This window comes from Ictidomys tridecemlineatus, chromosome 15 (assembly GCF_052094955.1).
Source record: "Ictidomys tridecemlineatus isolate mIctTri1 chromosome 15, mIctTri1.hap1, whole genome shotgun sequence".
Lineage (NCBI taxonomy): Eukaryota > Metazoa > Chordata > Mammalia > Rodentia > Sciuridae > Ictidomys > Ictidomys tridecemlineatus.
The window spans coordinates 49,873,039-49,900,457 of record NC_135491.1 but is presented as its reverse complement, the minus strand read 5'-3'; the positions used below and the strand labels follow the sequence as shown (position 1 = coordinate 49,900,457).

The following is a 27,419-nucleotide window of genomic DNA, read 5'->3' as shown; positions in this document are numbered from 1 at the left end:
GAATGATTCCATTTCTATCAGGCCAGTGCACCTATTGGGCAGTGACTGTTGGTGTTGATCTCTAAGGGCTAATATTCTCTGGACCATTGCCCTGGGCAGAATGGTAGCTGCCTCTTGCCCTTGAACTTCATGCTCCAAAACTCACTGTGGAATCTGGCTGACCTTCCCATAAATCTATCTAGTCTCCACTGAGACCACATCCTTGTTTCACTCTTTTCCCCTCTGCCCTTCCTCTCCGGAAAGCCTTCCTTCCATAAGTAACATGTCCCTGAGTCTCTTGACCTAAGAGAAGAACAAGATTAATGAGACAGTAGATGGAGAACAAATTGGAAGGGCAAATAAATGAATAAGTGAAGACCCTAGACAAGTCTTTTCATACAATTCATTTCTGCTCCTTGAGTGGAACACAGCTTGATGAGTGAATGACATTTCTTAGACTATCTAGCTAGGGACACAAATGACTTTAATAAAAACATAACTCACACCATAACAAAGCTTTGCAGTGACTTTAGAGGAAGAAGTGATTTCACACACACACACACACACACACACACACACACACACACACACACACTTGGGTGTGTCTCTTCCTTCGCTCCCTTGTCTCCACACACACAGAAACACCTGCCAATATTCTCTAGCACAAAGACGCAGGCCTCAGAACCTCCTCTCAGGCTTACACAGCTTTTTTTGCTCCAGGCCTCCCCATACTCTGTCCAGGTTATCAGCGTTTCCTGGCCTCAACCAAGCAAAGGACCTGGCCCTGGTGAGTACTCTGACTTGTTCCTGAGCGCATTGCGGGAAGGTGGGGAAGAGTGTGGGAGGGGGCATATCAGGAGGAAGGCCTTGGCTCAGAGCCACCTAGGAAGGGGCTCCACGGAGCCAGGACACCAGGAGTATGGAGCTTGGCAGGAGGAGCCTTCAAAAAGGGAGCTTCGAGGCGTGTCACAGCGCAGCGTACAGGCATCCCGGACGCGGGAGCAGTGACCTCCGGAGGACCCAGAACGGAAACAGCCGTCCCACAGGCTGATTGGAGGGAGGCTGCCCAGTCGCAGCCGTGTAGCCGCGGTTTCACTTGAGGAGGGAACTAGACAGCAGGTCGCCACCAGCCACTTGTGGAGTCCCACCTCGCCAGCTGGAGCGCGGAGCACGGGACACGCAAGAGAAGGAGGCGCAGAGGACTCGAGACCCCCAGGGCTGGGCACACTCCCCTGTCCCCGGGACAGAAGGCAATCGTCGGAAAAACGGGAGGGAGGAGGCGGTCTATCTGAAATAGTCGCGGGACAGACTGAACGTACGTCCCTCGGAAGGACGAGGGTGAGCTCAGGTCGGTCCCGGGGCGCGCGGATTCCTGGGCGGCGATGGGGGCGATCCGGGTCGGAGGCAGGGGCTGAGCCACTCGCCGGGTTCCTGGAACTCGGAACCGCGTTGGTTTCGTTTCCTCTGCTCCGACGGGTGGAGCTAACTTTCTATCTCCGCTCGGACGGGTGGAGCTGTCAGTCTATCTCCGCTCCGATGGGTGGAGCTGTCAGTCTGTCTCCTGCCAAAGCAGGGACGCAGCAGAGCGGTGGGATCGCTGAGCGGCAGGGGCGCGGACCTGCCGGACTGACAGCTTTAGGCGGTCACGGGGGCGATTGCCAGGATAGCAGGTTTCGGTTCTGGAGGGTGCATGCCCTCTTCCTATACGGGGATCCATTTTAAGGGAGGAAGCGGGGAAGAAGGAAGAGAGAGAAAGAGTCAGACAGACAGACACCCGCCTGGCTGCCGCCTGGGGCGAGGCCGGCTTCCCGCGTGCCCTTTGCTCACCCCAGAACCCAGGAGAAGCCTGAGGACGCTGGCCAGCACCGGCTCCTCGGAGGTGACAAGAGGACCCAAGAACCATAAGACAGGGCAAATACTTCGGGAAAAAGTGTCCTCCAGGCCTCAGAAGTAGACTGACTTGTGTGACAGACTGAGGACCAACCGATGTGCCCCGTATCACTTGCGGGCTGAGATGGCATAAAACACCCAGCGCCGCTGTTCGACGCAGAGAAAACGAACCAACCGAACCAACGAACCCGAGGCGATGCGCGCAGGAAGGATCACTGAATTTTTGGTGTTTGACAACATGCACCTGCATGCTTTAGGGTGATTTTCGCGTTCGTGGTGGCCAAGAAAGTTATTACATTGGCCTTTACAGACCCGGATGGGTGACAGCCCAAATCGGAGTTTCTGTAGCTGAAGTTTCCAGGAGACTTTCTGGAGGAACTGAAGCCAGCAGGGAAGGTGTTGGCAGCAGCCAGCTTGTTCAGCCTCTGCGCTCTACGGAGTTCCTGGAACCCAGCAGAAGCGTCTGCGGGGAGGAGGCACTGAAGAATCTCTTGCACAGAGGGTCTCCAAGTTTGTCCCGGACCAAATGTTTGTCTTCAGCAAGCACAGGATTCTTTTCTCTCAGAGTGGCCAATATCCAATGGAAGAAAGTGTGGATGGTCCAAAATGGAGCATCTCCTTCCATCCAAGAGATTTCTGAATTCACCATGGTGAGAAGGGTCTCCTTCAGCTCTCTTCCTTTAACAGAACAGACATTCAGAAGAGATCCCTTTGAAAGACTTACTTCTGCATTTAAAGCCCTGCAAGAGCACCCAGGAAGCCAGTTTCTTACTATCCACCTCTCTGGCTCTCTTCTAAACATGAATGAAAAACCACAGAGCCTGATCCTGAGGCTTGGGATGAGTTTTCCTAAGGATAGTAGAACAGAAAGAAGGGAAGAATCTGAACTGATGACAATATTGAGCCATTGATTTAAAGTGATCCTGAATTCTACATCACTCTTCAACTATAGGTTGAACAAATAACCTTCTGTATTATTTAAGTCACTTTGAATCATGTTTGCTCTATTTGCAACTAAAGACAACTGCATTTAGTTATGATTGATAATAACAATGATGACAAACCTCTTTATTCACCTTCAACATGCAGAGTGCTCTGGAACCACCAACTCATGGTGGTTATCTCCATTTAACTGATGAAGATACTGAAGTTCAGGGAGGTTGCAATCAGATGAGTTCCCAAAGTACTTTAAAATAAAGTGAATCTCAATAGCTCAATGGAATAGATAGATAAGATTATCACCATTTTAAAGATCAGATAACAGCTTGGAGAAGATAATTGGCCTAAAACCTGAATCTGACTTTAAGGCAAAACCAAATAAACAAGTAGCCAGGTGGTAGCACATACCTGTAATCTCAGCAACTCTAGGTTCAATCCCTGGTACCAAAAACAAAAAAAAGCAATTTAAACCTGGGCACCGTAGTGCATGCCTGTAATCCCAGCAGCTCAAGAAGCTACCTAAGGATGCTAGAACAGAAAATAGGAGGATGGTGAGTTCAAAGTCAGCCTCAGCAACAGCAAATTGGCTAAGCAACTCAGTGAGACCCTGTCTCTAAATAAAATACAAAATAGGTCTGAGGTTGAGTGCCCCTGAGTTCAATTTCTGGTAGCCCCCTGCCCCCTCCAAAAAAAAGCGAAACCAAATAAACAAGCAATAGACACACTTTTGTTCTTATTGCATTAGTTATGACTTCTTGGTCTAGGGACAGAGGTAACAAGAATTAAGACACTCCTGAAAAGACTCATGTATCTCAGATTATCCAACTGTTCCCAGTTGCTAAGCAGATGTCCTCAGGGCCATTTCTTGGGACTTGTGAGGGCAAAGGGCTTTATACCTTCTCAGTTCCACCAGAGACAGAAGCAGGTGTGAAAATATTGCTCGGACAATTGGATTTTCGCTTCCGAGCTCCAAATTCCAGTGGCTTTCTTGCTGAGCCTAAAACATAAAACAACATCTCAGCAGTAACCAATCAGAAAGGATAATTGGGGAAATATTCCACTCATGGAAGTGATCATTTATTTTTTTTCAAGTTGAGCACAGAATTTTATTTCAATACAACACGAGAGAAAGACAATGATAATTTTAACAGTATAGAACACGAAATGTTATGGTCATAACATAATGGGAATGTTCTCCATTATGAAAGAATAATGGATTACCTGTTTCTTTTCTCCATTGAAAAGAAACAGGTAATCCATTATAATTTATCAGAGGCTCCCAAGCTCAGCATTCTGAATTATGTTTATATATTAAATTGATAGTAGAAGGCTGTCGGCAGAAAGAACAAATGTTTGTTCTTCCAGATAAATTCTATGCACAGAATTTCATTTAAAACTCCATAAACTTCAAACTCCAAACACTTTCCAGAATATAAGATTCACAAGAAGACAAATATCCCGTATGTAAGAGATTCTGTAAATCACAATTAGCTGAGTTCAAATATTTGGTTGAATGATACTAAATTTTGTAGGATTTTCATAAGCTACTCAGTCTTCTTGAGCATCAGACTGTACCTTAGGATGAGTAAAGACTGTTTGTTTCCCTTTATATTTAAAAATGGCCTAAGTCCCAAGAGAGGCTTACTAAATGTCCATGCAATAAAAATATTTTAGTACAAAAAAATAAATAAATAAATATTTTAGTACAACATTTAGCAATATAAACTATGCCTTTTTATAAATGGAAAGAGAACCTCCCTCTTAACTGGAGCTGACCAATACTGGGATATATGGGCAGGACAACCTCATCCACCCTGAGTCTTGGCAGTCTGAGGCTGCTGCAGGCACAGAGATCAAGGAAGCATACAAGTTATGACAACCCTAGCACAGTGAAGTAAATAAAAAGTGTTAGGGCAAGTGGCATTTTGAAATATTTTCACCAGCAAAAATCACAGAGATGTAGAGCTGATGCAACCAATCTGGGCTAAAGCCTTATCTCCTTTCCAGGTTCCAGAACCATCTCTGAAGGTCTCCCTGGCTTCCTGCTTTTGTGATGCCTTCCTTCCCTGTGCTGCACTAGTCTTCTGTTGCATTCTCGCATTTACATCAGCCAACTGCTGAGTGAGTAAGTGAATGTATGGTGCACAAGTTCATATAAATATCTGTACACACAAAGGCCTGAACAGTCCAGACTGTGGTTCCTTATAGCCATGTGTCCCAGGATAAAAACATTCCCTTACCTCCTTCAGGTTTCTGATCATTATCAGAGCGAAGCCTACTTTGACCATTATGTCTTTCACAACTTGACCACCCCATGCCCCATTCCTCTTCATCCCCTTCATCCTATTTCACTTTCTTTATATCACTTATCACCTTTGAACAGACTAGAACTTAACTCACTATGTTCCCGGTTTAGGATCTGGCTCAAACTACAATGCTAACTCTACAAAGGCAAAACCTTCATAGTGGTGTCAATAGCTCAAGAAATATTGTTGGGTAACTGAACAATAAATATCTTCTAAATAATTCAGCCACAAAAATATCTAAAATCTCATTTTTAGATTATCTGATCTATAAAACATCAAACAGTGACCAAAAAAATGACTCTGCAAGAAAAGATTCCTTTGGGCTTATTCCATTTTTTACATGCATCTGTTTAGGGCACTCAGAACACATGGCATGAATTAGGATAATCTTCTTAAAAAGCAAGAACTTAATTGGACCACAGACTAAATGAAACCCTTGATTCAAGGTTTTTAAATATACCTTAAAAAATCTAATCCGATTAAATCTGAATTAGAGTATTCCAGTAACTCTCTTTTAACCTGGCTAGTCCAATATCATTCACAAATGCAACATAGTGAAGGTGTGGTTCTCTGGCTTATATTTTTAACTATCAAAATAAGTGCAGATGATAAGAAGCAATGATTTAGTACATGAATCAGGAACTGCAGGTATATGGGATGAGATGTGCTTCTCCACTTTGGTCAGACATCTTAACATTACAGATGTATATGTACATATGTGTATATTGCATGGATAGAGCATTAATTTTATTGTTAGGACTTCATTTAGTTCATTTTCCACAAGCAACAATTACAAGTTCAATGTGAGAGATCAAAAAGGTCAAAAGAAAAAGAAAGAAGATTATCTGCATAGCTTTTCTTCCAGTTTGGTGCCAGTACCTGCATTCCAGAGCACACTGTAATTTGGCGAGTGGATAGCAAGCAACAAATCTCCGGAAGCATCTTGATTTCACAACCACTGAATGTCCCACTTAGGTCTGGCATGCTCCTGCATCTCCCACTGAGCTACTCCTGCTGCCACATGTCAAACAAAATGATCTTCCCGTTGACCTCAGCAGAAGCTAAGCGCCAGCAATATGGTGAGCCAAGGTTATAGTGGTAGTTTTCCCTGGCCCATTTAACCTCAACAACGTCAGCTTTATGTTTTACTAAAACTTGAAGCGTTTGGGCAGTCCTGGAATCCATCAGTACCACCAGCAAATGACATCCATAAGCAATTAAATCTTGCTAGCCCCAGGCCACCGCCGCCTTGTTGCGGGTGTTGAGGGTCCCGGTGAAGGTGCCCACCAACACCTTGAAGTTCACCGTGTAGGGCAACGTCGCAGGATCTAGCCCAGGCTTTGCAGGCGGCCAAAGCTTGGAAGTGACCATTTAAATAATAAATTTTACAAGAAATGTGCTGTCATGGTGTGAAAAGCAAAACTTCACAAATAAAGCTTAAAGAAACAGGGACAAGTGTTTTGTTTCTAGTTGGGATGATTAAAATTTGCAAACCTGGCAGCCCTTCTCACATGTAAACAAAATTTAAGGTACTGCCAAGAAAACTCCCAGTAGTATGCTTTGAGATTGAAACCAAATGACCCTAAAGTTCATTTGACATGGAAATTAGTGGGCATAACCAAGATTTTAAAATAATCTAAAAATAAATAATAGTCTTGAAACTCTAAAAAAAATTACTATAAAGGGACTCACCTGTAAGATATTTAAATATACTAAAAACTGGCTGGGGGTATAGCTCATTGAGTGAGCACATGTTAGCATGTGTGAGGTCCTGAGTTCAATCCCTAGCATCAATTAATTAATTAGCTAAATTAAAATTAAAAACTGCAGCAAGTAATATCATATAGGGTCTGTTAAGAATACGACAAAGATGTCAAAGGAATGAAAGGGAATGTAAATGTGTGCGTTGGGGGCTGGGGTTGTAGTTCAGTGGTAGAGCACTGGCTAGTCCAAATTCAATACAGTGAAGGTGTGGTTTGCTGGCTTATATTTTTAACTATCAAAATAGGTGCAAATGATAAGAAGTAAGGATTTTAATACATGAATCAAGTTATATCCCTAGCCCTTTCTGTTTATTTATTTTTTGTTTTGTTTTAAGGCAGAGTCTCACTAAGTTACTTAGAGCCTCACTCAATTTATGAGGCTGGTCTCAAACTTGCCATCCTCCTGCCTCAGCCTCCCAAGTTGCTGGAATTACAGATGTGCACTACCACACTTGGCAATAATTGCTAATTTTAAAAGTCAAAAACCCTTAAACTGGTAGTACTGGTAGTCATTAAATAAGTTCACTTCAATCGTCATAAAAAAAATAAAAATCTGACCAGCATCAGTTGCCATTAACACTGTGTGTTTGCAGCCTTTCACCTCCAGGGCTACAGCGAATGATTATACTCTTGACTCCCAAAAATGGAGAAGTGAAAGATAAACTAGAAAGTCCACATTTCAAGGAAAGTGGAAAGAAGCATATATCTTTGTGACAGTGAAGACTGTTCCTAGCTCAGCTTACTCCACCTATTTGAGTTGCCTGCCTGGCCCCTAAATACTTCTGTATTAGTTAGAATAGGCTCATCTCATCAAATAAATAGACCCCCAAATATAATGGCTCACATGCCATAGAAGCTTGGTCCTCACTCACTTCACAGACCACAGCAGATGCTCCAGGCCTGTAGGCAACTCTCTTCCAAGCCATTATTCAGGAACCCAAGATCCTTCCTTCTTGGGGATCCTTCCCCAGTTCCTTGGGCTGCATCCAGCAGGCAGAGGGAGAGAGGTGAACCTGCCTCAGCCAAAGGAGCACAGGTGTCATCCAGGCACACACCATTGGTGAGAATGGGTTACATGGCCACATGGAGACCCAAGGAAGGCTTGGAGCTGTGGTCTTAGCTGGACCGACACTCCCCAGCCTCAGCTGCTGTGATGGAAGAGCAGAACAGATTTTGGTGGGCAGCAAGCTGTCTCTACTTTACATGAAAACAGTGAGAGACGGCTAAAGCACTGAAATCACAGACACTCTGCCTTAGCCGAGTAGTAAATACACGGGTGGCCCTGGGACTTCAGTCCTTTCCTTCTGTTTCTTCTAGGTATGGATAAACTGGCGCAGATCATCTCCTTAGGCCAGCTCATCTACAAACAGTGTGAAGAGATGAAATACTGCCAGAAGCAGTGCCTGCGTCTGGGGAGCCGGGTCCACAGCCTGCTGCAGCCTCTGAAGATGCTCCAGGCCCAAGGAGAGAGGAAACTGTCCGCTGAGATAATGACTGCCCTGAACCACTTCGAAGCTGCCCTGGAGGAAGCTAAGAGGCAGATAGAAAAGTTCAGCAGTCAATCTAATATCTGGAAGTTTCTAAAGGCAGGTGGTAACAAGATACTCTTCAGGGAAGTGAATGAACAGCTGAGAGACGTCTACGAGGAGCTCTCACTGCTACTTCAGGCTGATCAGCTTATTTTCAGGGTCAGCCAAGGAGCATCCTGGGCACAGGAAGATCAGCAGGATGCAGAGGAAGACAAACAAGTCTTCCAAAGCTTACCCCAAAGAATGGGTAAGCTGGTTTGGTTTGGTTTGGTTTGGTTTTGGATGGGGGGTGAAATTGGAAGCATTTTAGTCACGCTTTGATTTATCAAAAGGAGCAGAAAGGATGAGCCAAGTTTGAGCAGTTGTGTGTTCTTGTGGCTCAGAAATCCTAACATCCTGGGCCCAGATATGGTGGGGGCTGGTGAGATCTGGGCAAGCCAGTGTAGGGGGGAGAGATGATGCTGATGAGTCTCCTGTGCTTCCTCAGTTTTTCTTTGATGTGATTCCTGAAATTTCAGAGGCTCCCTCCTTCCAGACTCTCTTCCAGGACTCTCGGTTAAGATATATGGTGGTCCAAAAGAAGAATTAAGTATTTAACTAAGCAAACCCAAATTTGATACAGCATGCCCAGCACTGTTCTAAGAATCGGGGATAGAGCACAGAGCAAAATTGACGAAATCTCTGCCCTCATGGAATGTAAAGTCTGCCAATAGAGAGTTAAGTTATTTTATCAGAATGTGATTAAAAAAAAAAAACATGAAATAAGCCTGGTGGGTTGGCTCATGCCTGTAATTCCAATGACTTGGGCAACTGAGACAGAAGGATGCCCAGCAAGTTCCAGGCTAGCCTGGGCAATTTAGTAAGAACTTTTCTCAAAAGAAAAGATAAGAAGGGCCAGAGATAAGCAGGCACGATGGTGCATGCCTGTAATCCAGCCACTTGGGAGGCTGAAGCAGGAGGATCATGGGCTTGAGGCTAGCTTCAGCAAAGTAGAGAGGTCCTAAGCAACTTAGTGAGACATTGTCTCCAAATAAATGAAATAAAATTTAAAAAGGTTGGGGATGTAGCTTCATGGCAAAGTGCAACTAGAGTTTAATCCCCAGTACCAAAAAACAAAAAAAAGGGGGACCAGGTATGTAGCCCAGTGGTAAAGCACCCCTGGATTCTATCTCCAGTACTGAGAGGAAAACAAAAATCCATAAATCATAAAGTGGGGTAATGAGATGTAAAGTGAATATGGATGAAGAAAGAGTGGTCAGGATGATGGGATAATATTTGAATGGACATCTTGAATAAGGAGAAAGAGCCAGTCATCAGAGATGTGGAGAAAGAGCAATTTGGGCAGAGGAAACTGCACACATAAAGGTCCTGGGGTAAGAATAGATATGGCATGAGTAGCCAAATAGCTGTATGGCAAGGAAGAGCCGCAAGGCCAGATGCCTTTGACGTAGTAGGTAAGGGAGAGAAAATAGTACCACATAAAAGTAGGGAAATAAAACAGAAAGTACAGGAGCGAGGACAGGAAAGGCCACGGGGCCATGAGAAGAAATTAAATTTTATTGCAAGAGTCATAGGAAACCAGTGAATGGAAGTCCTTCAACATGGCCTGTCATGATTTGATTTGTAGTGAAAGAAAATCACTCAGGTCACCATATGGCAAATGGACAGGAAGTGCCTTGAAGGTTGTATTACCCAATTACTGCAATTAATGATGCTGTACAACAAACCCCATAAAACCCAGAGGCTTCAAGAAATAGTTATGACCGGGTGCGGTGGTGCATGCCTGTAATCCCAGTGGCTTAAGAGACTGAGGCAGGAGGATCATGAGTTCAAAGCCATCCTCAGCAATTTATCGAGGACCCAGGCAACTTGGTGAGACCCTGTCTCAAAATAGAATACAAAAAAAAAAAAAAAAAAAGGCTGGGGATGTGGCCCAGTGGTTAAGAACCCCTGAGTTCAATTCCTGGTACAAAGAGAAAAATAGTTATGAATTCCCCCGTTTGTGGGTCTGCAGACCTGTTGCATGTTTCCTGATCTTAGGTGAGCTTGGCTGTGCTTGGCTCCAGGCACCAAATCCGGTTTGGGTCTGCTCTGTGCATCTCATTCTGGAGCCCAGGCTGAAGGAGCAGTGAGTACCTGGGAGATGTTCTTCTCATGGCAGAATTGCAAGAAGGAAACCTTAACTAGGTTAGCACATTTTAAGCTTCTACTTACATCACATCTAAAGCAAGCCACATGGTCAAACCCAGCGTGGAGCTGGGGAAGTAGTTTGCCCGCTCTGATGCTATGGCAAGGGTGTGGGTATATACTACCTCTACCTGGGACTGAAGAATTAGGACCTTCTCTACTGGTCAGAACGGAAGTGTGAGCCCAGTTAGAAGCCCAGTGTGAGCCCAGAAGAAGGAAGAGAGAGGAGGCGTGGAAACAAGTGAGGCCTCGTTAGGGATCTTGCACAGATCCTGGTGACATGAATTCCAAACCCTTCCCTCTGGTAAGGATAGTGTGCCGAGAAAGAGAATGAGGAAGAAAAATACATATGGCTGAACCTTCTAGGTGCTCCATCCCAGAGGAGTAACAGTTCCACCACCTTGATATGGAGAGCAACCAAGAGACACCAACCAGGACAATCCCGGAGACCTGCCACCAAAAGGGGTCCTTTTCTGAAATGAGGGAAACTGGTCCCCCAGCTGAATGCCTGCTATCAAGAAGGGCAATTAGCAGCTGGGGTGGATGGGGATGCAAGGATGGTACAGGGAGGCCGCCCTGGCTGGAGGGCAGGCGTGGCTCTAGTCTTCCTAGTCATCAGTGAGTGTTGATCTGCCTCCTGGTGGAGTCAGGAGACAAACAGGAGTTACAGAGTTGAGGACAGGACTTACTTCCAGCTCTTGCCTTTAAATATTTATAGCGTTATAGCTCTTGCCTTTAAATATTTTTTGTACATCTACATAGTACAAAATTCAAAAGGTACAAAAAGGACCCAGCATGAGAAGTAAATCTCCCTCTCTCCATGACCTTAAGGTGCCCTGTTGGCTTCCCCAGTACACAATCTCACTATCTACCAGTTTCTTGATTAGCCTTCCAGAGATGTCGGTACACAGCATACTAAATACACTTTCTTGATTCTTTTTTTCAATGAGTAATCTTGAATATTATTCCAGAGAGATATCCACAGAGTTCTCTAGTATACATGGACCAGGTATATTTAAGCAGCTCCCTGATTTGTTTGTGTGTAGAGATTGAACCCAGGAGTACTTTACCACTAAGCTACATCCCCAGGCCTTTTTTAATTTTTTTATTTTGAGACATGTTTTCACTAAATTGCTTAGAGCTTTGCTAAGTTGCTCAGGCTGGCTTTAAACTGGCAATCCTCCTGCCTCAGCCTCCCAAATTGCTGGAAGTACAGGTGTGCCCCGTGGCACCTGGCAGCAGCTTCCTTGATGGACATGTAAATTGTGTTCAATTCTTCACTATTATAAATAGTCTTGCAATGATCATCTTTGTATGTATTTTAGAAGAACTTTAGGAGATACTCCCTTTAGTGAAATTACTAGATCTCTTTGCTAGGTCAAAAGCTATAGGCATTTTTGATATTTTTATTTATTTATTTATTTGTGTGTGTGTGTGTGTATGTGGTGCTGGGGATTGAACCCAAGGCCTTGGGCATGCAAGGCTAGCATTCTACCAACTGAGCTATGTCCCCACCTTGGCACTCCCTGATTTGTGTGTTTGTGTGTGTGTGTTGATAGAGGTTGCTAGATTATCCTCTGCAGAGGTTAGACAAATGTCACTCCTACCAACAATGGATGAGATTGTCTCTTTTTCCATAGTTTATATGAGTATATATTTTAGGATAGATTAGGTTATGCAACTCACTATCTTACAGAAACAAGTCTATTCCTCTTTCTCAGGCAGAGTCCATAAGACCTTCCAAGGTGACTTTCTTCCTTTGGGCATGCTTTTAGCAACAGGCACTGACTTGCCACTCCCAGAGCAGCCAGGGAGGAATCTCCTCAGACTCCATGACATCCTTCCCCTGGGAGGTGACACAGGTCTCTCTCTCACTTCCTTTTTTGGCCACAGTCAGACCTCAGGGCACTTCCTGAGTTCCTTGAAGTAGAAAGCTGAATATTGGTGAGCAGTAGTATTTCCTACCACAATGACTATGATACGTAACTACCTTGATGGTTTTATGGCATATTGGTTTTGAGTAGCATGTTTTTCTTTTTCTAATCAGAGCTTGTATTGTTGAATATTTGTTGCAGAAAATGAAAACATTAAAGCTTCACTGAGGAGGTTGGAAATCAACATGAAAGAAATCAAGGAAACCTTACGGCAGTGTAAGTTGTCAGGAGCCCTGTTACAACCAGCTGTTCCCAAACTAGAAGCCACCTGTCTACTAGAAACTCCAGCCTCCCTCTGCCCCTGCTCTGCTCCGTTTTCGGTGCTGCATGGCTGGAAGCAGCCCACAGGTTTGGGGGTATGGCCACAGGGAGCACAGCTTTCTGTCCATTTGGATTCTTCCTGACCAGCATTCCTGCCCAAATACTCAAAATTCCCTCTGTGAATAGCACGTATCTTAATCAACCACTTGTTACTGAAACACGTACCTGAGGTGATCAACTTGTAGAGAGAAGGTTCATTTGGGCTCACAGTTTCATGGTCAATTTGGCCCCGTTGTTTTTGAGCAAGGCAGTCCATCCTGGTGGGAACATGTGGCAGAGAAAAATTTTTCACCTCATGGATAAGAAGAAAAAAAAACAGGAAGAAACCAAGGTCCCAGAATAACCTCCTGAAGTTTCTACCTCCCAAAAGCAACACCCTGGGGACCAAGCCTTTAAGACATGGGTCTTTGGGGGACATTCCAGTTTCAAACTATAGCAGCCTCAAAGCTTCAATTCATTTGCTGAATGTCCAACAAGAAATTAAAGTCAAATTTGAAATGCTCATTCATTCATTCATTCATTCATTCATTCATTCAATAAAACGGTGAGAATCTGCTTCGCCAGAGGCTGTGCACAGCTCCGATGTGGTGAAGGAAATTGCCTTCAGGAAGCTCATGGCTTAGGGCAGGAGGAGGGTAGAGGAAAGAGGCTGTGAACACATGACAGCAGTGTAGTTACTGAGCTTGAACTGTGTCTCTCGTTATCAGGTCAGAAATGATTAGACAGTGACGCCAGGTACCCCAGTGTCAAGCTGTTTGGCAACAGGAGGAGGGAAAACTCTGAGACGGGAGAGACAAGAGTTAAGGCTGGAAAGACAGGCAGGATGGAAGAGGAGGGCAAGAAAGTACTGGGAGGGACCCTCCTCCTTCCCCTCCACCAGCTGGGTCTCTACGCGTTAGTCAGAGGCAGATTCCCCTGTGTGGAGTCGATCCACGGTGCCAGCCAGAGCTGGCTCTGGTGTAGAGCTTCCCACTCATGTCCCCACTGTGCCACTTCCCTTAGGATACCTTCCTTAACTTACTGGCTCTGTACCTCCTTCTGTCTCAGTGCTGGGCTCAGCCTCATCAAAACCCACGCAGAAGATCCCACAGGACCAAGTCAAGGAGATTAAGAAGGAACAGCTTTTAGGATCCCCATGGATCCTGCTGAGGGAAGACGAATTCAGCACACTCTATAAAGGAGAGTACCATAGATCTCCAGTGGCCATAAAAGTATTCAACAAACCCCAGGCCAGAAGCATTGGGTAAGTCATTTTTTATGATTCTCTTCTATATATCAATACTTATTCTCATGAATTCACCAAAAGGTGTATTGGTTCCATCTCTAGATGGGAAAATGGGACCCAAAAAGGTAAAATGACCTGCCCTCTACTATTAAGGAACAGAGTCTAGACATAGCTCCATGGCCACCACGATTTTACCTATAGGTCAATTTTATTTGTGGATTTATGTATTTTTTAAACTTTGTTTCCTCTCAGTCCTTTTTTTTTTCATTTCTCCATCCCTTCCACAGACAATAATTCCAGTGTTTTATTTGTATGTGTTCTTGTAATATGTATGCTTTTATTATTACATGTATGCATTTATAACTTTTATAAATTGTAGTGTGATAGGTCTGTTGCCTACTTTTCTGAATTTGTTCACTCAGTGTCCTGGTACCTGAAGTCCTGCCATACTGACTGCTCTTCATGGTATCAACTCACATTTTGACTATTTTTTTTTTGAGAGAGAGAGAGAGAGAGAATTTTAATATTTATTTTTTAGTTTTCGGCGGACACAACATCTTTGTTTGTATGTGGTGCTGAGGATCGAACCCGGGTCGCACGCATGCCAGGCGAGCGCGCTACCGCTTGAGCCACATCCCCAGCCCACATTTTGACTATTTTTATTCTTAGGTGGGAACAATATCTTTATTTTATTTTTATGTGGTTCTGAGGATCGAACCCAGTGCCTCACGTGTGCTAGGTCAGCACTCTACCACTTGAGCCACAATCCTAATCCTTGAGTATTTTTATTTTATAAATTAAATTTTTAACTAGAAAAAGCTTTATGTTCATTTGGTCCAAGTCCTGGGAGCCCTCCTCCTTCTCCTCCCGCTCTCCCTCCTCCTCCTCCTCCTCCTCCTCCTCCTCCTGTATTAGAGATTGAATCCAGGGCTGCTCTACCACTAAGCTACATTCCCCAGCCCTTTTTATTTTTACCTTTTGAGACAAGGTCTCACTAAGTTGCCCAGGCTGGCCTCAAACTTGCAATCCTCCTGCCTCAGTCTCCTCAGTTGCCAGTTTGAAGGTTTTGTGCCACCATTCCCAGCAAAAATATTTAATTTTGATGACATCCACTATACCAATATTGTTTTGTATAATTTATATTTTCCATGTCACTCCTAAGAAATTATTGAGTGACTTAAGATCACAAAGATTTACTCTATTTTCTTCTAAGAATTGTATAATTTGGGATCTTGCCTTTAAGTCCAGGATATATTTCAAATTAATTTTGATGAATTGTGTGGGGGTAGTCATTCAACTTAATTCTTCTGTATGTGAATATCCTTTGTCCCAAGACCATTTTGTGAAAAGACTGTTCTCTATTGAATGGTCTTGGCACCCTTGTCAAAAATCAGTTGACGGGGGCTGGGGTTGTGGCTCAGTGGTAGAGCGCCCACCTAGCATGTATGAGGCAGGGTTCAATCCTCAGCTCATAAAAATGTATAAATAAAGAAATAAAGATACAGTGTCCATCTACAACTAAAAACATATTTTTAAAAAAGCAATTGACCACTGGGGTGGGGGGTGTAGCTCAGTGGTAGAGCTTGCCTAGCACACTTGATGCCCTGGGTTCAATTCCCAGCACCACAAAACAAAGCAGTTAGCCATAGACTTATGAGTTTATTTTTGGATTCTCCATTCCATTCCGTTGATTTAAATGTGTGTCCTTATGCTAAAATGGCACTGTCTTGATTACCATAGATTTACAGTAAGTTTTGAAATTGAGAAGTATGAATCCTCCAACTTTGTTCTTTTCAAGATTGTCTTGATTCTTATGGGTTCTTTGCATTTCCATCTGAATTTTAGGATCAGCTTGTCAGTCTGACAAGGCATGGTGGTGCACACCTGATCCCAACAACTTGGGAGGCTAAGGCAGGAGGATCACAAGTTCAAGAACAGCCTGAGCAACTTAGCAAGTTGCTCAAAATAAAGAAATAAAATGGTCTGGAAATGTAGCTCAACTGCAAAGCACCCCTGAGTTAAAAAAATAAATTAATTAACTGGGATTTTTGATAGGCATTATATTAAATCTGTAGATCAATTTGATATTATTAAAATTTCTGAACCATGAACATGAAAAAAAGATTATTTTACCAACTTATTTTATCAAAAGAAAAAGAAAAAAATGAGGAATTTCATTTTACCTGGAGATCAATTTGCAGACTGTCACCATCTTAGACATACTAAATCTTCCCATCCGAGAACATGGTATATCTTTCCATTTATTTAGATCTTTTTAAATTTCTTTGAACAATATTTTAAATATAAAGATTTCAGGCTACAAGACTTGAACTTCTTTGATTAATTATTCTTAAGTATTTTATTCTCTTTATAGTATTTTAAATGAATTTTTTTTAAAATTTCATTTTCAGATTGTTTATTGCTAGCACATGGAAATACAACTAATTTTTGTAGGCTTTGGACCTTCCCTGCACCTCTGGGTTCAATCCTCAGTAAAAGAAAAAAACAAAAACAAAATAAAACCCTTATCATCTTAGTTTGCCCAGTAAAACCTCATAAAAATACAATTGTATCAGACTATTTGAAGTGCCAGTTAGCAAGTCCCATTATTCTGTTCACAAGCACTGTAGGGACTAATTCTGCTGCCAAGTTCCTCCATGCTGCCATCAGAACTGAGCTGATTACAACACCCATTTTTCCTGTAATGCAGGGTGTTATAACCCCAAAGGGATGTTGATGATACCTCACCCCCACCCCACATGCACACTATATTTATGCTCTTCAATCGGGCCTCCAGTTCTGAAACCCTCATTTCCCTTTTCACCCTCATAGAACCGTGAGGCATACCTTCAATAATGAGATCAGAACAATGAAGAAATTTGATTCCCCCAACATCCTGCGTATATTTGGGATTTGCATTGATGAAACAGGTAAGCAGATTTCTGGTCAGCGGGTTTGAGGCCCTGTGTTTTAATGTGTTTTAATGTGTTGCATTTTTTTAAGAACAGCTGAGAGGGTGGGATCTACACCCTGTGGTTATTTTCAATGCCAGTTGTGGGGAGATCTCAAGATGCATGCTCCCATCTTCTTTCAGGAGAGCAGGGCTTTAGCACGAGTATTGGTTTGTGTTATGTGCCCTCGTCTCCTCTTGGCAGTCCACTAGGAACACAAAGAGTGCTTGTTCAGCTGCTGGTCTGGGTGATGGGTACATTTTGTTGCTATAAAACATTACAAATTTGGGGCTGGGGTTGTGGCTCAGCGGTAGAGAGCTCACCTAGCATGTGTGAGGTCTTGGGTTCGATCCTTAGCACCACATAAAAATAAGTAATTAAATAAAGGTATTGTGTCCATCTACAACTAAAAATATTTTTTAAATAAATAAATATATTTTATTTAACTGGATATATAAGATTAAGAGGCACCATCTTGAGAACAGGAAAGGATTTTTTAAAACCAATAAATAAATTACATTCAACAAGAAAAGGTGGGGCTGGGTTTGTGGCTCAGCGGTAGAGTGCTAACCTAGCATGTATAAAGCACAGGGTTGGATACTCAGCACCACATAAAAATAAATAAATAAATAAAAGGTATTGTGTCCAACTACAACTAAAAAAATATATTTTAAAAAAGAGGTGTTTATATCTGAAGTATGATATATCCTTAAATGTTTTTCTTCATATAGCACTCAAACTTCCAAACTGCCTGGAAAGTATCTTCTAAAATATAATTCATACTTTAAGCCATAAAAATAATGGCCAAGAAAAAAAATCAATTTAAGACAAAATTTATAGTTTATATTTTTAATACCCTTCAGTAAAAGAAAGAAACAAAAATTTAAAAACCCTTGTTACCTTAGTTTGCCCAGTCATAATCATCAATAATGAGATCAGAAAATAAAAATAATATAAATAAAACATAAATATAAATAAAAGTATCAACTGCCAATTTATTAAAAGTAAATGAACTATATATATGCACTCTGTAGGTGTTGAAAATCTGATATATATATATATATATTTAAAAGTCACTCTTGGGAGACAAAGATCTGGAGGAGGAGGACTCCTGATCAGAGTCGGCACTCGCCCTGGCTTGCCTTGCCTCTGGCCAGGCCCCGGCGCCAGGGAGAAGACCCACCTGATCGAGAAGGCCAAGCTGGCCAGGCGCCACCTGCATAAAGGCTGTGACCCGGCAGGGCGCCAAGCTGTCCAAGCAGGAGCACAACCTGCTTGGTGGCCTACAAGAACGTGGTGGGGGCTGCAGGTACGCCTGGGGGTTATCTCGAGCATTGAGCAGAAAACCTACATTTCCAACAAGAAGTTGCAGCTGATTAAGGACTACTGGGAGAAAGTAGAGTCAGAGCTGAGTTCTGTCGGCACCACGGTCCTGGAATTGTTGGATAAGAATTTAATAGCAATGCCACCAATCCAGAGAGTAAGTCTTCCATCTGAAAATGAAGGGCGATTCCTTCCAGGTACCTTGCTGAACTTGGTGACAATCGGAAACAAACTATGAGTAATTCCCAAGGAGCTTACCAAGAGGCATTTGATATAAATGAGAAAGAGATGCAACCCACACACCCATCCATCTGGGGATGGCTCTTAACTTTTCTGTAATTTACTATGACATCCTTAATAACCCAGAGCTTCCAGCACCCTGGCTAAAACGGCTTTTGATGAGTCCACTGCAGAACTGGATATACTGAATGAAGACTCCTGCAAGGACAACACTCTCCATGCAGTTGCTTAGAAACAACTTAAGCATTGTGGACATGAGACAGTGCAAGAGAAGAATGTGATGCAGCAGAAGGGGCTGAAAACTAAATGCAAATAGGGTATCAACCTTCTTCCCTCAAGAAACCGTTTTACATTTCTCCATTCCTTATTCCAGTTGGATTTCCTATAGCAAAGAAACCCATTCATGTTTATAGTCTTTTTACACTGCAGCTTTGGGAAGACCTCATTTCTTTCTTTCTTTTTTTTTTTTTTTTTTAAAGACGGGGGGGCGGAGAGAGAGAGAATATTTTTTAATGTTTATTTTTCAGTATTCAGTGGGCACAACATCTTTACATCTTTATTTTTATTTTATGTGGTGCTGAGGATCCAACCCAGCGCCCGGCGCATGCCAGGGGAGCGCGTTACCACTTGAGCCACATCTCCAGCCCAAGACCTCATTTCTTGATTTACATTTGTCTTGGCCTTCCTGGTATGCAGTTACTGCTATAGAAAAGTATTAATAGCTTCATTTCATATAAACATAAGTAGATTTGTAGTTCTGGTATTCCCTTTACTATGTAATAGAAGTAGCCTATTGCTACCAGAATACAAGCATTGCTTTTTTAAAAAAATACTTTCAGTTGTATATAGACACAATACCTTTATTTTATTTATTTACTTTTATGTGGTGCTGAAGTTCAAACCCAATGCCTCCCATGTGCTAGGCAGATGCTCTAGTACTGAGCCACAACCCCACAAGGATTGCTTTTGGCAAATGAAACTGCATGTCATTTCTTATACACTAGAAAGGGGAAATAAAACTACACAAGTCCAAGTCTAAAACTTTAGTCCTTTCCCATCCAGATTTGTGCATATGTGAGAGAGTGCCCAGTTTGTCTGGTGATTGTTCTTTAGAGAGTTGAACCACTGTTGTGTGTTGCTAATAATTGACTATAGTCCCAAAAAAGCCCTGTGAAAATGTTATGCCCTCTGTAATAGCAGGGTAACATAAGATAAAATTACATTTCATAAAAATAAATAAATAAATAAATAAACTCACTCTTTCTAACAGTATCTAAAATATTGCATCTTTGGTGACACACCTGAAAACCATCAAGCATTTTATTTCCCTGGTTTTCATACTCCAGCAGTTAGTTCTACCCCTTTTTATCCATTCAACATTTATCCAGTACTTATTTGATTTTGTTTTGTAAATATACTTAGTTATATACCAACACAAAATACTGACAATACTCCTTGGTAAACAAGGAAATCCCCAAATAGTCCAAGCCTACAGCTTTGTTCCCAAAGCGGGACACAGGCTAAATGATAGATAGAAAGAAAGAAAGAAAAAATCAATGGCCCTCGTTGATGCAGTCAGAGTGCTCCTGAGAGTCCACAACTGTTTGAGAATTTGCTAATGAAATCCTGAAGAAAGTTGCAACAGATCGCTCAGATAAGTATCAGAGAATAAGTCTTTGATAATCTATTTATTGCCAAGATAACTGAAAACACAAAAGCCTTTTCATTAGATGTCAATTTCCTTTTCCTGTTTCTCTGTTTCTTCCTCATGTTTTTTGGAAAAGCACTTTTTAGGTCTTTCTCTTCCTCATTTGATATTATCTGAATGGCTATTACTTTGAGACCCCTTTCTATTTTCTAAATCTTTATTTACTGTAGAATTTATCTTTTCTTAATTCTGTTAGTCTCCCCTTGGCTTCCTGCTTGTTTTCTGTAGAAGGTGGTGATTTCTCTTGAGTGCTCTGCATTTAAAAGTTTGCTGCTAATCAATATGTAACCACATGATTTACATGCAATAGGAAGCTGTGGGTTGCACTTGGGCATGGTTTCATGGCCATCTTCACTTTCTTGGCTCTTAACTGCAGACATGTCCCTCTCTTTGGCAGTGGTGGCTTGGGCTCCTCCCCTAGTACCTCAACAGCCAGGCCTCCGCCCACCCATCTCTCCACGTTCTTTATTTTTTAACGTGGCTGCAATTCCCATTTCATCCCTTCTGGAAGTTTCTCCACAGCCTCAAGCCAACCTGATTTCAAAACTGAATCCCAATGTGAAGAGTTTCAGTGATGCTTATTCCCCTGGGCGATGGCTGAGGTGACTGATTCACCCTTTGTGTGGGGACTCTGGCATCTCCAGCCTAGGACCAGAGACCTAGACTTCTTGCCTGGGTGCCCCTCTCCAGCCCCTTGCACCTGTGCATTATTCCTTCTACACATACATACTAAGTGCCATGTGAACAAAACACACATTTCCAGCCTCCTTGTGGCTTCCAGTTGGCTGGGGAAGACATATCTCAAATGACTACTCAAATGTAAAATTATGACTTCCCAGACACTATGAAGAAGAGCGAATTCTGGAGGTATCTGACTCATAGGTCAAAGGTTGGGAGAGAAATGGGGCTCACAGCAGATCTGTGTCTTGATGCAGAGAAGGGGAGATGTGGTCTGCAGGAAGCAGGAGCTCTGAGTGGACCTTCATAGTGTCTGGTTCCTCTCCTTTAGTGAGTCCACCTCAATTCTCAATCGTCACGGAGTACTGTGAACTGGGGACCCTGAGGGAGCTGTTGGATAAGGAGAAGGACCTCACTTTTGGTGTACGCATCTTCCTAGTCTTGGGAGCAGCCAAAGGCTTGTACAGGTACCCAGGGTGAGAGGGGGTGAGAGGGTGTAAATACACTTACTTTTTGAAAAATCTAAATAAACTGGGTGTGGCATTGCTCACCTGTAATCCCAGCAATTTAGGGGGCAGGAGAATCAAGTTCGAGCCAGCCTGGGCAACCTAATGAAACCATGTCTCAAAAAGGGTTGGGGATGTAGCTTAGCAGCAGAGCACACCTGGGTTCAATCCCCAGTACAACAAAACAAAACAAAATAAAGTAAAGACATTAAAATTTTAAAAAGAACACTTTCTATCACTACCATAAGTCAAAAGCCAGGATCACTTGCCACAAGTTAGTGACCACAAATGAAACCAAAGGCCGTAATTAAATTCTGGCTGGATGAGGCTGGCTGCTACAAGCTCCATGATACAGACCCACATCCTCTGTCCAAAGGAGGTTGCAGCTGACCTAGAGAGGGGTTAAGGACACCCAGAACCAAACTGAGACTATTTCCTTGGTGTAATTAGAGTGTAAATAATTGAAAGAAAGAAAATTTTCTCCCCATGTAATCTTGCATGCCCCTATATCCCATACTTTGGAAATACTGTCTTAGCTATTTATTTTAAATCAGCTTTTTTCCCTCAACTCCCAAAACCTAGTGGAATTTGTGGCAAGGGAATTTGTGACACTGTTTGTGTCACATCCAAATGCTTTCTGATCTTCTTTGCCAGCTCTGTAGTTCTGTTCTGAATTTATCATGCTTTGCTGCTAAAAGCCCAAGGCTGCTAGTTATCTGTAGGCACTGGAGTCCATTCACCCTTGTATGTGTGTAGTGCTGGGGATTGAACCCAAGGTCTTACACATGTTAGGCAAGTGCTCTACCACTAAGCTACTCCCCAGACTTTTTTTCTTGTGTCAGGATCTTGCTAAGATGCTGAGACTGACCTCAAACCTACAATTCTCCTCCCTCAGCCTCCTAAATCACTGGGATTGTAGGTGTGTACCACTGCACCCAGCTCCCTTCACTCTTGTGGATAACTGAAAGTGCCCAGGAGTTTGATAGCCAGCCATCCCAATCCATAGCTATTGACTGACTGGCGTGACTACGAAGTCCCAGCTCCTTTGCCTCCTGTGGGACAAATCCTGAGGCGTAATTATGATCAGATTGAGCTGTGGATGCACCTGAAATCATACAATTTTGCTTGATTTCTTCTTCCCTGTCCTGTTTCTTCCATCCACTCACCAGTTTCTCCTGGGAGCCACTTGTCCCCAGATCCTTGGCTCCTAACGCGTACTTCTGCGAGAACCTGATCTAAGACAGACACTATGACATCTGCCCAGCTGGAACACAGGGGCTCTGTGAATCCAAAGCATTTGTCTATAAGTTGGTGGAAACCCTAGCTTCATATTCTGTCATAACCACAAGGGTCCCTGGCCTGGTGCAGCCATCTAGTCCTACCTCTGAGTGCTTTGATCTTCCCAGTACCCCCAGCAAAGTATCACAGAGCCTCCTTCATCCTTCTCTACCTAAAGTGACCCTGGTGCCAGAGTGCACACACTCCACAGAGCTGTTTACACCTGTCTGTCCAATGCATTCCAGCTCTGCTGTGTACTCACAGCATACATTGTCAAATTTCACCTCTGCATCTGGGTTCTCTGGGCTGTCCACTGATTTTTACCAGTGAGGAAGGCATGGTACTGGACAGCCTTGTTATCCCTGTAATCACTGTCTCTGCAACGGCCATTAATGCTCCCTGCCTTTGGTTGTCTCAGGCTACATCATTCGGAAGCACCTGAACTCCATAGCAATATCAGCAGCTCGAGTTTCCTGGTAACTGAGGGCTACCAAGTGAAGGTGAGCACACCCTTCATGGGCTCTTTGAATGAGTCAAACCTGCACGTCTGATATTAGGAGAGGATTGCAAATGTCTCAGGAAGGTTGTACTGCTTGTTTCTCTCCTCAATTTTGTTTATGTATGTGTCTGTTTATTTACTCATTTATTGCAGCGCTGGGGATTGGATCCAGGGCCTCATGTATGTTAGGCTGTCTCCTTAATTTATTTAATTTAATTAATTAATCTATTTATTTTGGCACTAGGGATTGAACCCAGGGGTGCTTAACCACTGAATCACATCCACAGCTCTTTTTTTTTTTTTTTTTGAGACAGGGTCTTGCTAAGTTTCTCAGGGCCTTGCTAAGTTACTGAGGCGGGCTTTAAAGTTGCAATCCTCCTGCCTCATCCTCCTGAATCACTGAAATTAAGGAATGTACCACCACACTGGGCTTATTTTATTTTTTAACAGTGTAGATCATGGATTTTATTTTATTTTTCCTTTGTGTGTGTGTGTGTGTGTGTGTGTGTGTGTGAGTGTGGTGCTGGGGATTGAACCCAGAGCCTTATGAATGTGAGGCAAGCACTCCACCAACTGAGCTATAGCCCCAGCACTCTCATATTTTTATTGGTGCTTTATAATTAAAAGTAATAGCAAGATTTATTGTAACATATTCATATATGTACACTCTCCCTTTAATTTTAGAAATAGAGCTCAAATCTCCCTGGCAGTACAGCTTTCTGTGTGGCCACAGCAGAACAGATTCAACTATTACTTCCTGTTCTGATGCTTGCTTTACCTCACCACTCACTTAGCAGGGATAGACCAAGGGTCATTTCTCCTTAGATGCCTAGATACCAACACCCACAAGGGAACCTTCTTGGGTTCAACTAGTCTAGACGCACAGGACTCTCATGGGTTACACTTGGCATTCAGGGTCATTTGCCATTTGGCATTCAGTTTGCCAGCAATTCTTTCTTGTGGGAGTCCCCACCCCAGTGGTCCAGGAGATATTGACTTTGTCTTGTTGATTATGTGGCTATCTGGGCCTAGAAGTCGCATAATCTTAAGGAGTCAATATCTCTTAAAATAATTCTGCAGACAAACCTTCCAAGGTCCCTTCAAGGGACAAGCCAGTTCCCAGTTATAAGAATTGCTACAAAGCACAACATACCTATCAACTATTTATAGTCCTCTTACCCACTAACCAATACCCAAAAGCAGTTTGCCACTCAGCAATCTTTTTTATCATCACAATGTTTTTTTTATCATCAGGAGCATAAGTGACAATCTACCTTTATCAGGTTTTCAGGGGAACAAAGCTAAAAAAGTTAACTGAAAATCCACCATGGTAGATTTTACTCAGAGAAGGAAAGGATTTTGTTGACTCATTGTCTACAATTCCCAAATGCTAAAAGAATATTCTGTTTGTCATCCATGGGTGGTCATCTTTCTTTGAGTCTTATGAGTGCAAGGGACAGCCCTGAATTAACAGAAGACAAGTCCCTTCTGCCTTTCACACACCTTTCTTCTTCCCAAAGCACTGTGTCCCACACTCTCATGGTCCTCATCCTGCCTGACTGTAACACATGCTATTCAGCCTTTCACCTCTGGTATCCAGCATGGGGCTGGATGTCAGATGACATCATGCTCAACAAACATGTGAGCAAAGTCTGTGTGTCTTATCCTTTTCCTGGCCTTGCCCCTGGATTTGAATATATGGCTGACTTTGGAGCTGGCAGCCTTCCGCACACCGATGGTGCTAATGGCAGGTGTGCATAGAACAAAAACATACACTCCCATTAATTGTGCTGTGGCTTCTTTAAGAATACCACATGACCATGCAGGGTCAAAGAAGATAAATCAATCTTGTCATATAAAAATCCAATGGGACAGGCTGACCACCCTATGTGGGCAGATAGAACAGAGGGGTTTCCCCCATCATTTTTTTTTTATCTGCTTCTGGGAGAAAGCAAACCATGTGGTAGCTCCATGCACCCCCCACCCCCATATCCTCAGTGAAACTGAGTCCTTAGCTGAGAAGGTCCTGTATCTAACATCGTTCTATTAGCAACAGCTTTAACTTACCAAGTCTTACAGGTGCTTTATAACCATCACCTCAAGTAATCTTCACTGCCATCAGGCTCATATTATAGAGAAGAAATCTCTACGTGCTTTTCTTGGTTCCTGCATTATGATAAACTCAAGTTTGATGCTAGCCAATATAGTAGCCATACAGTCCGTAGATACTACTGGAAATAAATCCCTCAAGGAGAAACATACCCGAATAACCAAGTGTCACACCAACCCCCTACCCTGTACCCTCCGTCCAAGATCTTGCTCTTTCTCTCTGTCTTTAATACATCTCTCTAGCTTGCAGGATTTGAATTGAGTAAAACACAGACTTCCATCAGTCAGGAAACTAAAGGGAATAAAGCAGAGAGAGTCAATTCTACAGCTTATGTCTCACCTCAGGGACTGGAAAATGTGTTCCATAAATATGACATCAAAGCTGAAATATACAGGTATGTGCGCATTCTCCTGCAGATTCCAACTCAGATTAACAGAACAAGCAAAGTCCAAGTTGAACTCCTCTGAGGACTTTCTTATTGATAGTCCTCAGAGGAGTTGGGTGGCAATCAGAAAATTCACTTAGTTTCCTGAAAATGGCTAAAGGGGCAGGGGAAAAGGAACTTAGGGTGTCCCTTGGTTTTCTTTTAGCTTTGGAATCGTCCTCTGGGAAATTGCCACGGGGAAGATCCCATTTGAAGGTGAGGAACCTGAAGGCTGACTCTGCTGGTGTTGGAATTGGGTCCCCTTACAGTGAACTAGAAATTCCCCCTCAGGCGCTCCCAAGAACTGTTTTCTCCACTGGGGAACTGCCCGGGCTGGTCAGTGGGGGCTCTTGTTTTTGACATACTTGAAGTTCCTGCTTCTGATGCTAGCTGTCTGCATCCAGAGAGATATGGGTATGAGTGCCAAAACAATTTTTTAATTTTTTAAGCCTTTATAATTTCCATTCCAGGCTACAGCTCTAAGGCGATTCACCAGCAGGTGGTTGTGGACCGGCAGCAGGAGCCACTGGGTGAAGACTGTCCTTTAGAGCTGCAGGAGATCATTGATGAGTGCAGGGCCTATGAGCCTTCCAAGCGGCCCTCTGTTAATGGTAGGGTTCTTTCTGGCGTAAAGAGCATAAGCCACATGCTTCACGTTTGTGAAAGATTTCATTTTCACAAACTCCACCAAGGGACATTTGGCAATGTCTGAGGCATTTTTAGTAGTCGCAACTCAGGGGAGGTAGAGTGGAGTGTGCCGTGGCATCTAGATAGAAGTTAATCCAGAAAGAGAACTTGCTATCACAAAGGCTTGGGTGCAGATGAGAGATCCTGCCCCAGCCAGACCAGGGGTATGCAGTTTCTACACAACTGAGCAGTGTAGACATAATATCTGTGTTTCTAGCTTGGCTCTGGGTTTTCTGCTTTGGTCTGACTTTCTGTTCATTCATTTACAGGAATCTTAGAGAAACTGTCTACCTTTACTTAGTTGTATCAGAAACCTAAACCAAGGAGTCTCTGGACAAGAAGCACAAACTGGACATGTCTCTCTCTCATATCCTTTGGCATCAAGCTACTATGGGTGCAAGGAGGCAGTACTTCTCTATTACAAATAGAAACCATTTGTAATTCCAGTCATACAGAGCACATCCTGCTCCCAGTGGTTTTTCCAAAAATATGCTTCTGACTGTACCTACAGATGATCTGCAAAACTTGATAGATGATTTTCTGCCTATGCCTCTTGACAATGGGACTTTGTAGCTCCTTGCATTGAGAACTGGAAATCTGTTCTGTCTGAATCCGGGATGTCACTGTGACTTGATTCACTCAATAGAATGTGGAAGAGGTGACAGTATGCAAGTTCCAAAATTGGGCTTCAAGAGGCCTTGCTCACTCCCTTTCTTGGAACCCTACTCAGCCATGAAATTGGGTTAGCAAGCTGGATAATGGGAGACCCCATGGAGCACAGACAAGCTGTCCCTGCTAAGATCATATTAAACCAGCCTGGCAACTGACCCAGTTATATGAGTGAGCCCAGACAAGACCAAAACCACCCAGCTGAGCCCAACCCAGATTTACCATTGACAAAATCATGAGCTAAATAAATTTTTTATTTCTTAAACCACTAAA

The 27,419-nt window shown here is 43.0% G+C and overlaps 1 protein-coding gene and 2 pseudogenes across 4 annotated transcripts; 2 read left to right on the top strand and 1 right to left on the bottom strand.

Annotated features, from left to right (window-relative positions):
* The first annotated feature begins 916 nt into the window (after positions 1-916).
* On the top strand, positions 917-27,419 carry Mlkl (mixed lineage kinase domain like pseudokinase). Of its 4 annotated transcripts, none has more exons than XM_021721738.3 (12): positions 917-1,327; positions 4,816-4,929; positions 8,195-8,653; positions 12,669-12,743; positions 13,896-14,091; positions 16,906-17,003; positions 21,305-21,440; positions 23,176-23,257; positions 25,609-25,760; positions 25,957-26,006; positions 26,261-26,401; positions 26,747-27,419. In XM_021721738.3, exons 3-12 carry the CDS (start codon positions 8,197-8,199, stop codon positions 26,776-26,778), a joined length of 1,419 nt encoding a protein of 472 aa, XP_021577413.2. In that variant the 5' UTR covers positions 917-1,327; positions 4,816-4,929; positions 8,195-8,196; the 3' UTR covers positions 26,779-27,419. The 4 variants fall into 4 exon arrangements, with proteins under 4 accessions (XP_021577413.2, XP_040135619.2, XP_077888792.1 ...); XM_078032666.1 differs by having other exon boundaries at positions 918-1,317; positions 4,816-4,933; XM_013365168.4 differs by having other exon boundaries at positions 918-1,327; positions 4,816-4,933.
* LOC106145388 (14-3-3 protein theta pseudogene) lies at positions 17,275-21,297 on the top strand (annotated as a pseudogene).
* Positions 20,238-20,675, bottom strand: LOC101975933 (UPF0547 protein C16orf87 homolog pseudogene; annotated as a pseudogene).

Excerpts from the sequence above, each read along its gene's own strand:
- Mlkl (XM_040279685.2), top strand. The coding sequence starts at position 8,197 with ATGGATAAACTGGCGCAGATCATCTCCTTAGGCCAGCTCATCTACAAA. Across the intron at positions 8,654-12,668 it reads AAGCTTACCCCAAAGAATGG|AAAATGAAAACATTAAAGCT; the intron begins GTAAGCTGGTTT and ends TATTTGTTGCAG. Across the intron at positions 12,744-13,895 it reads CAAGGAAACCTTACGGCAGT|TGCTGGGCTCAGCCTCATCA; the intron begins GTAAGTTGTCAG and ends CTTCTGTCTCAG.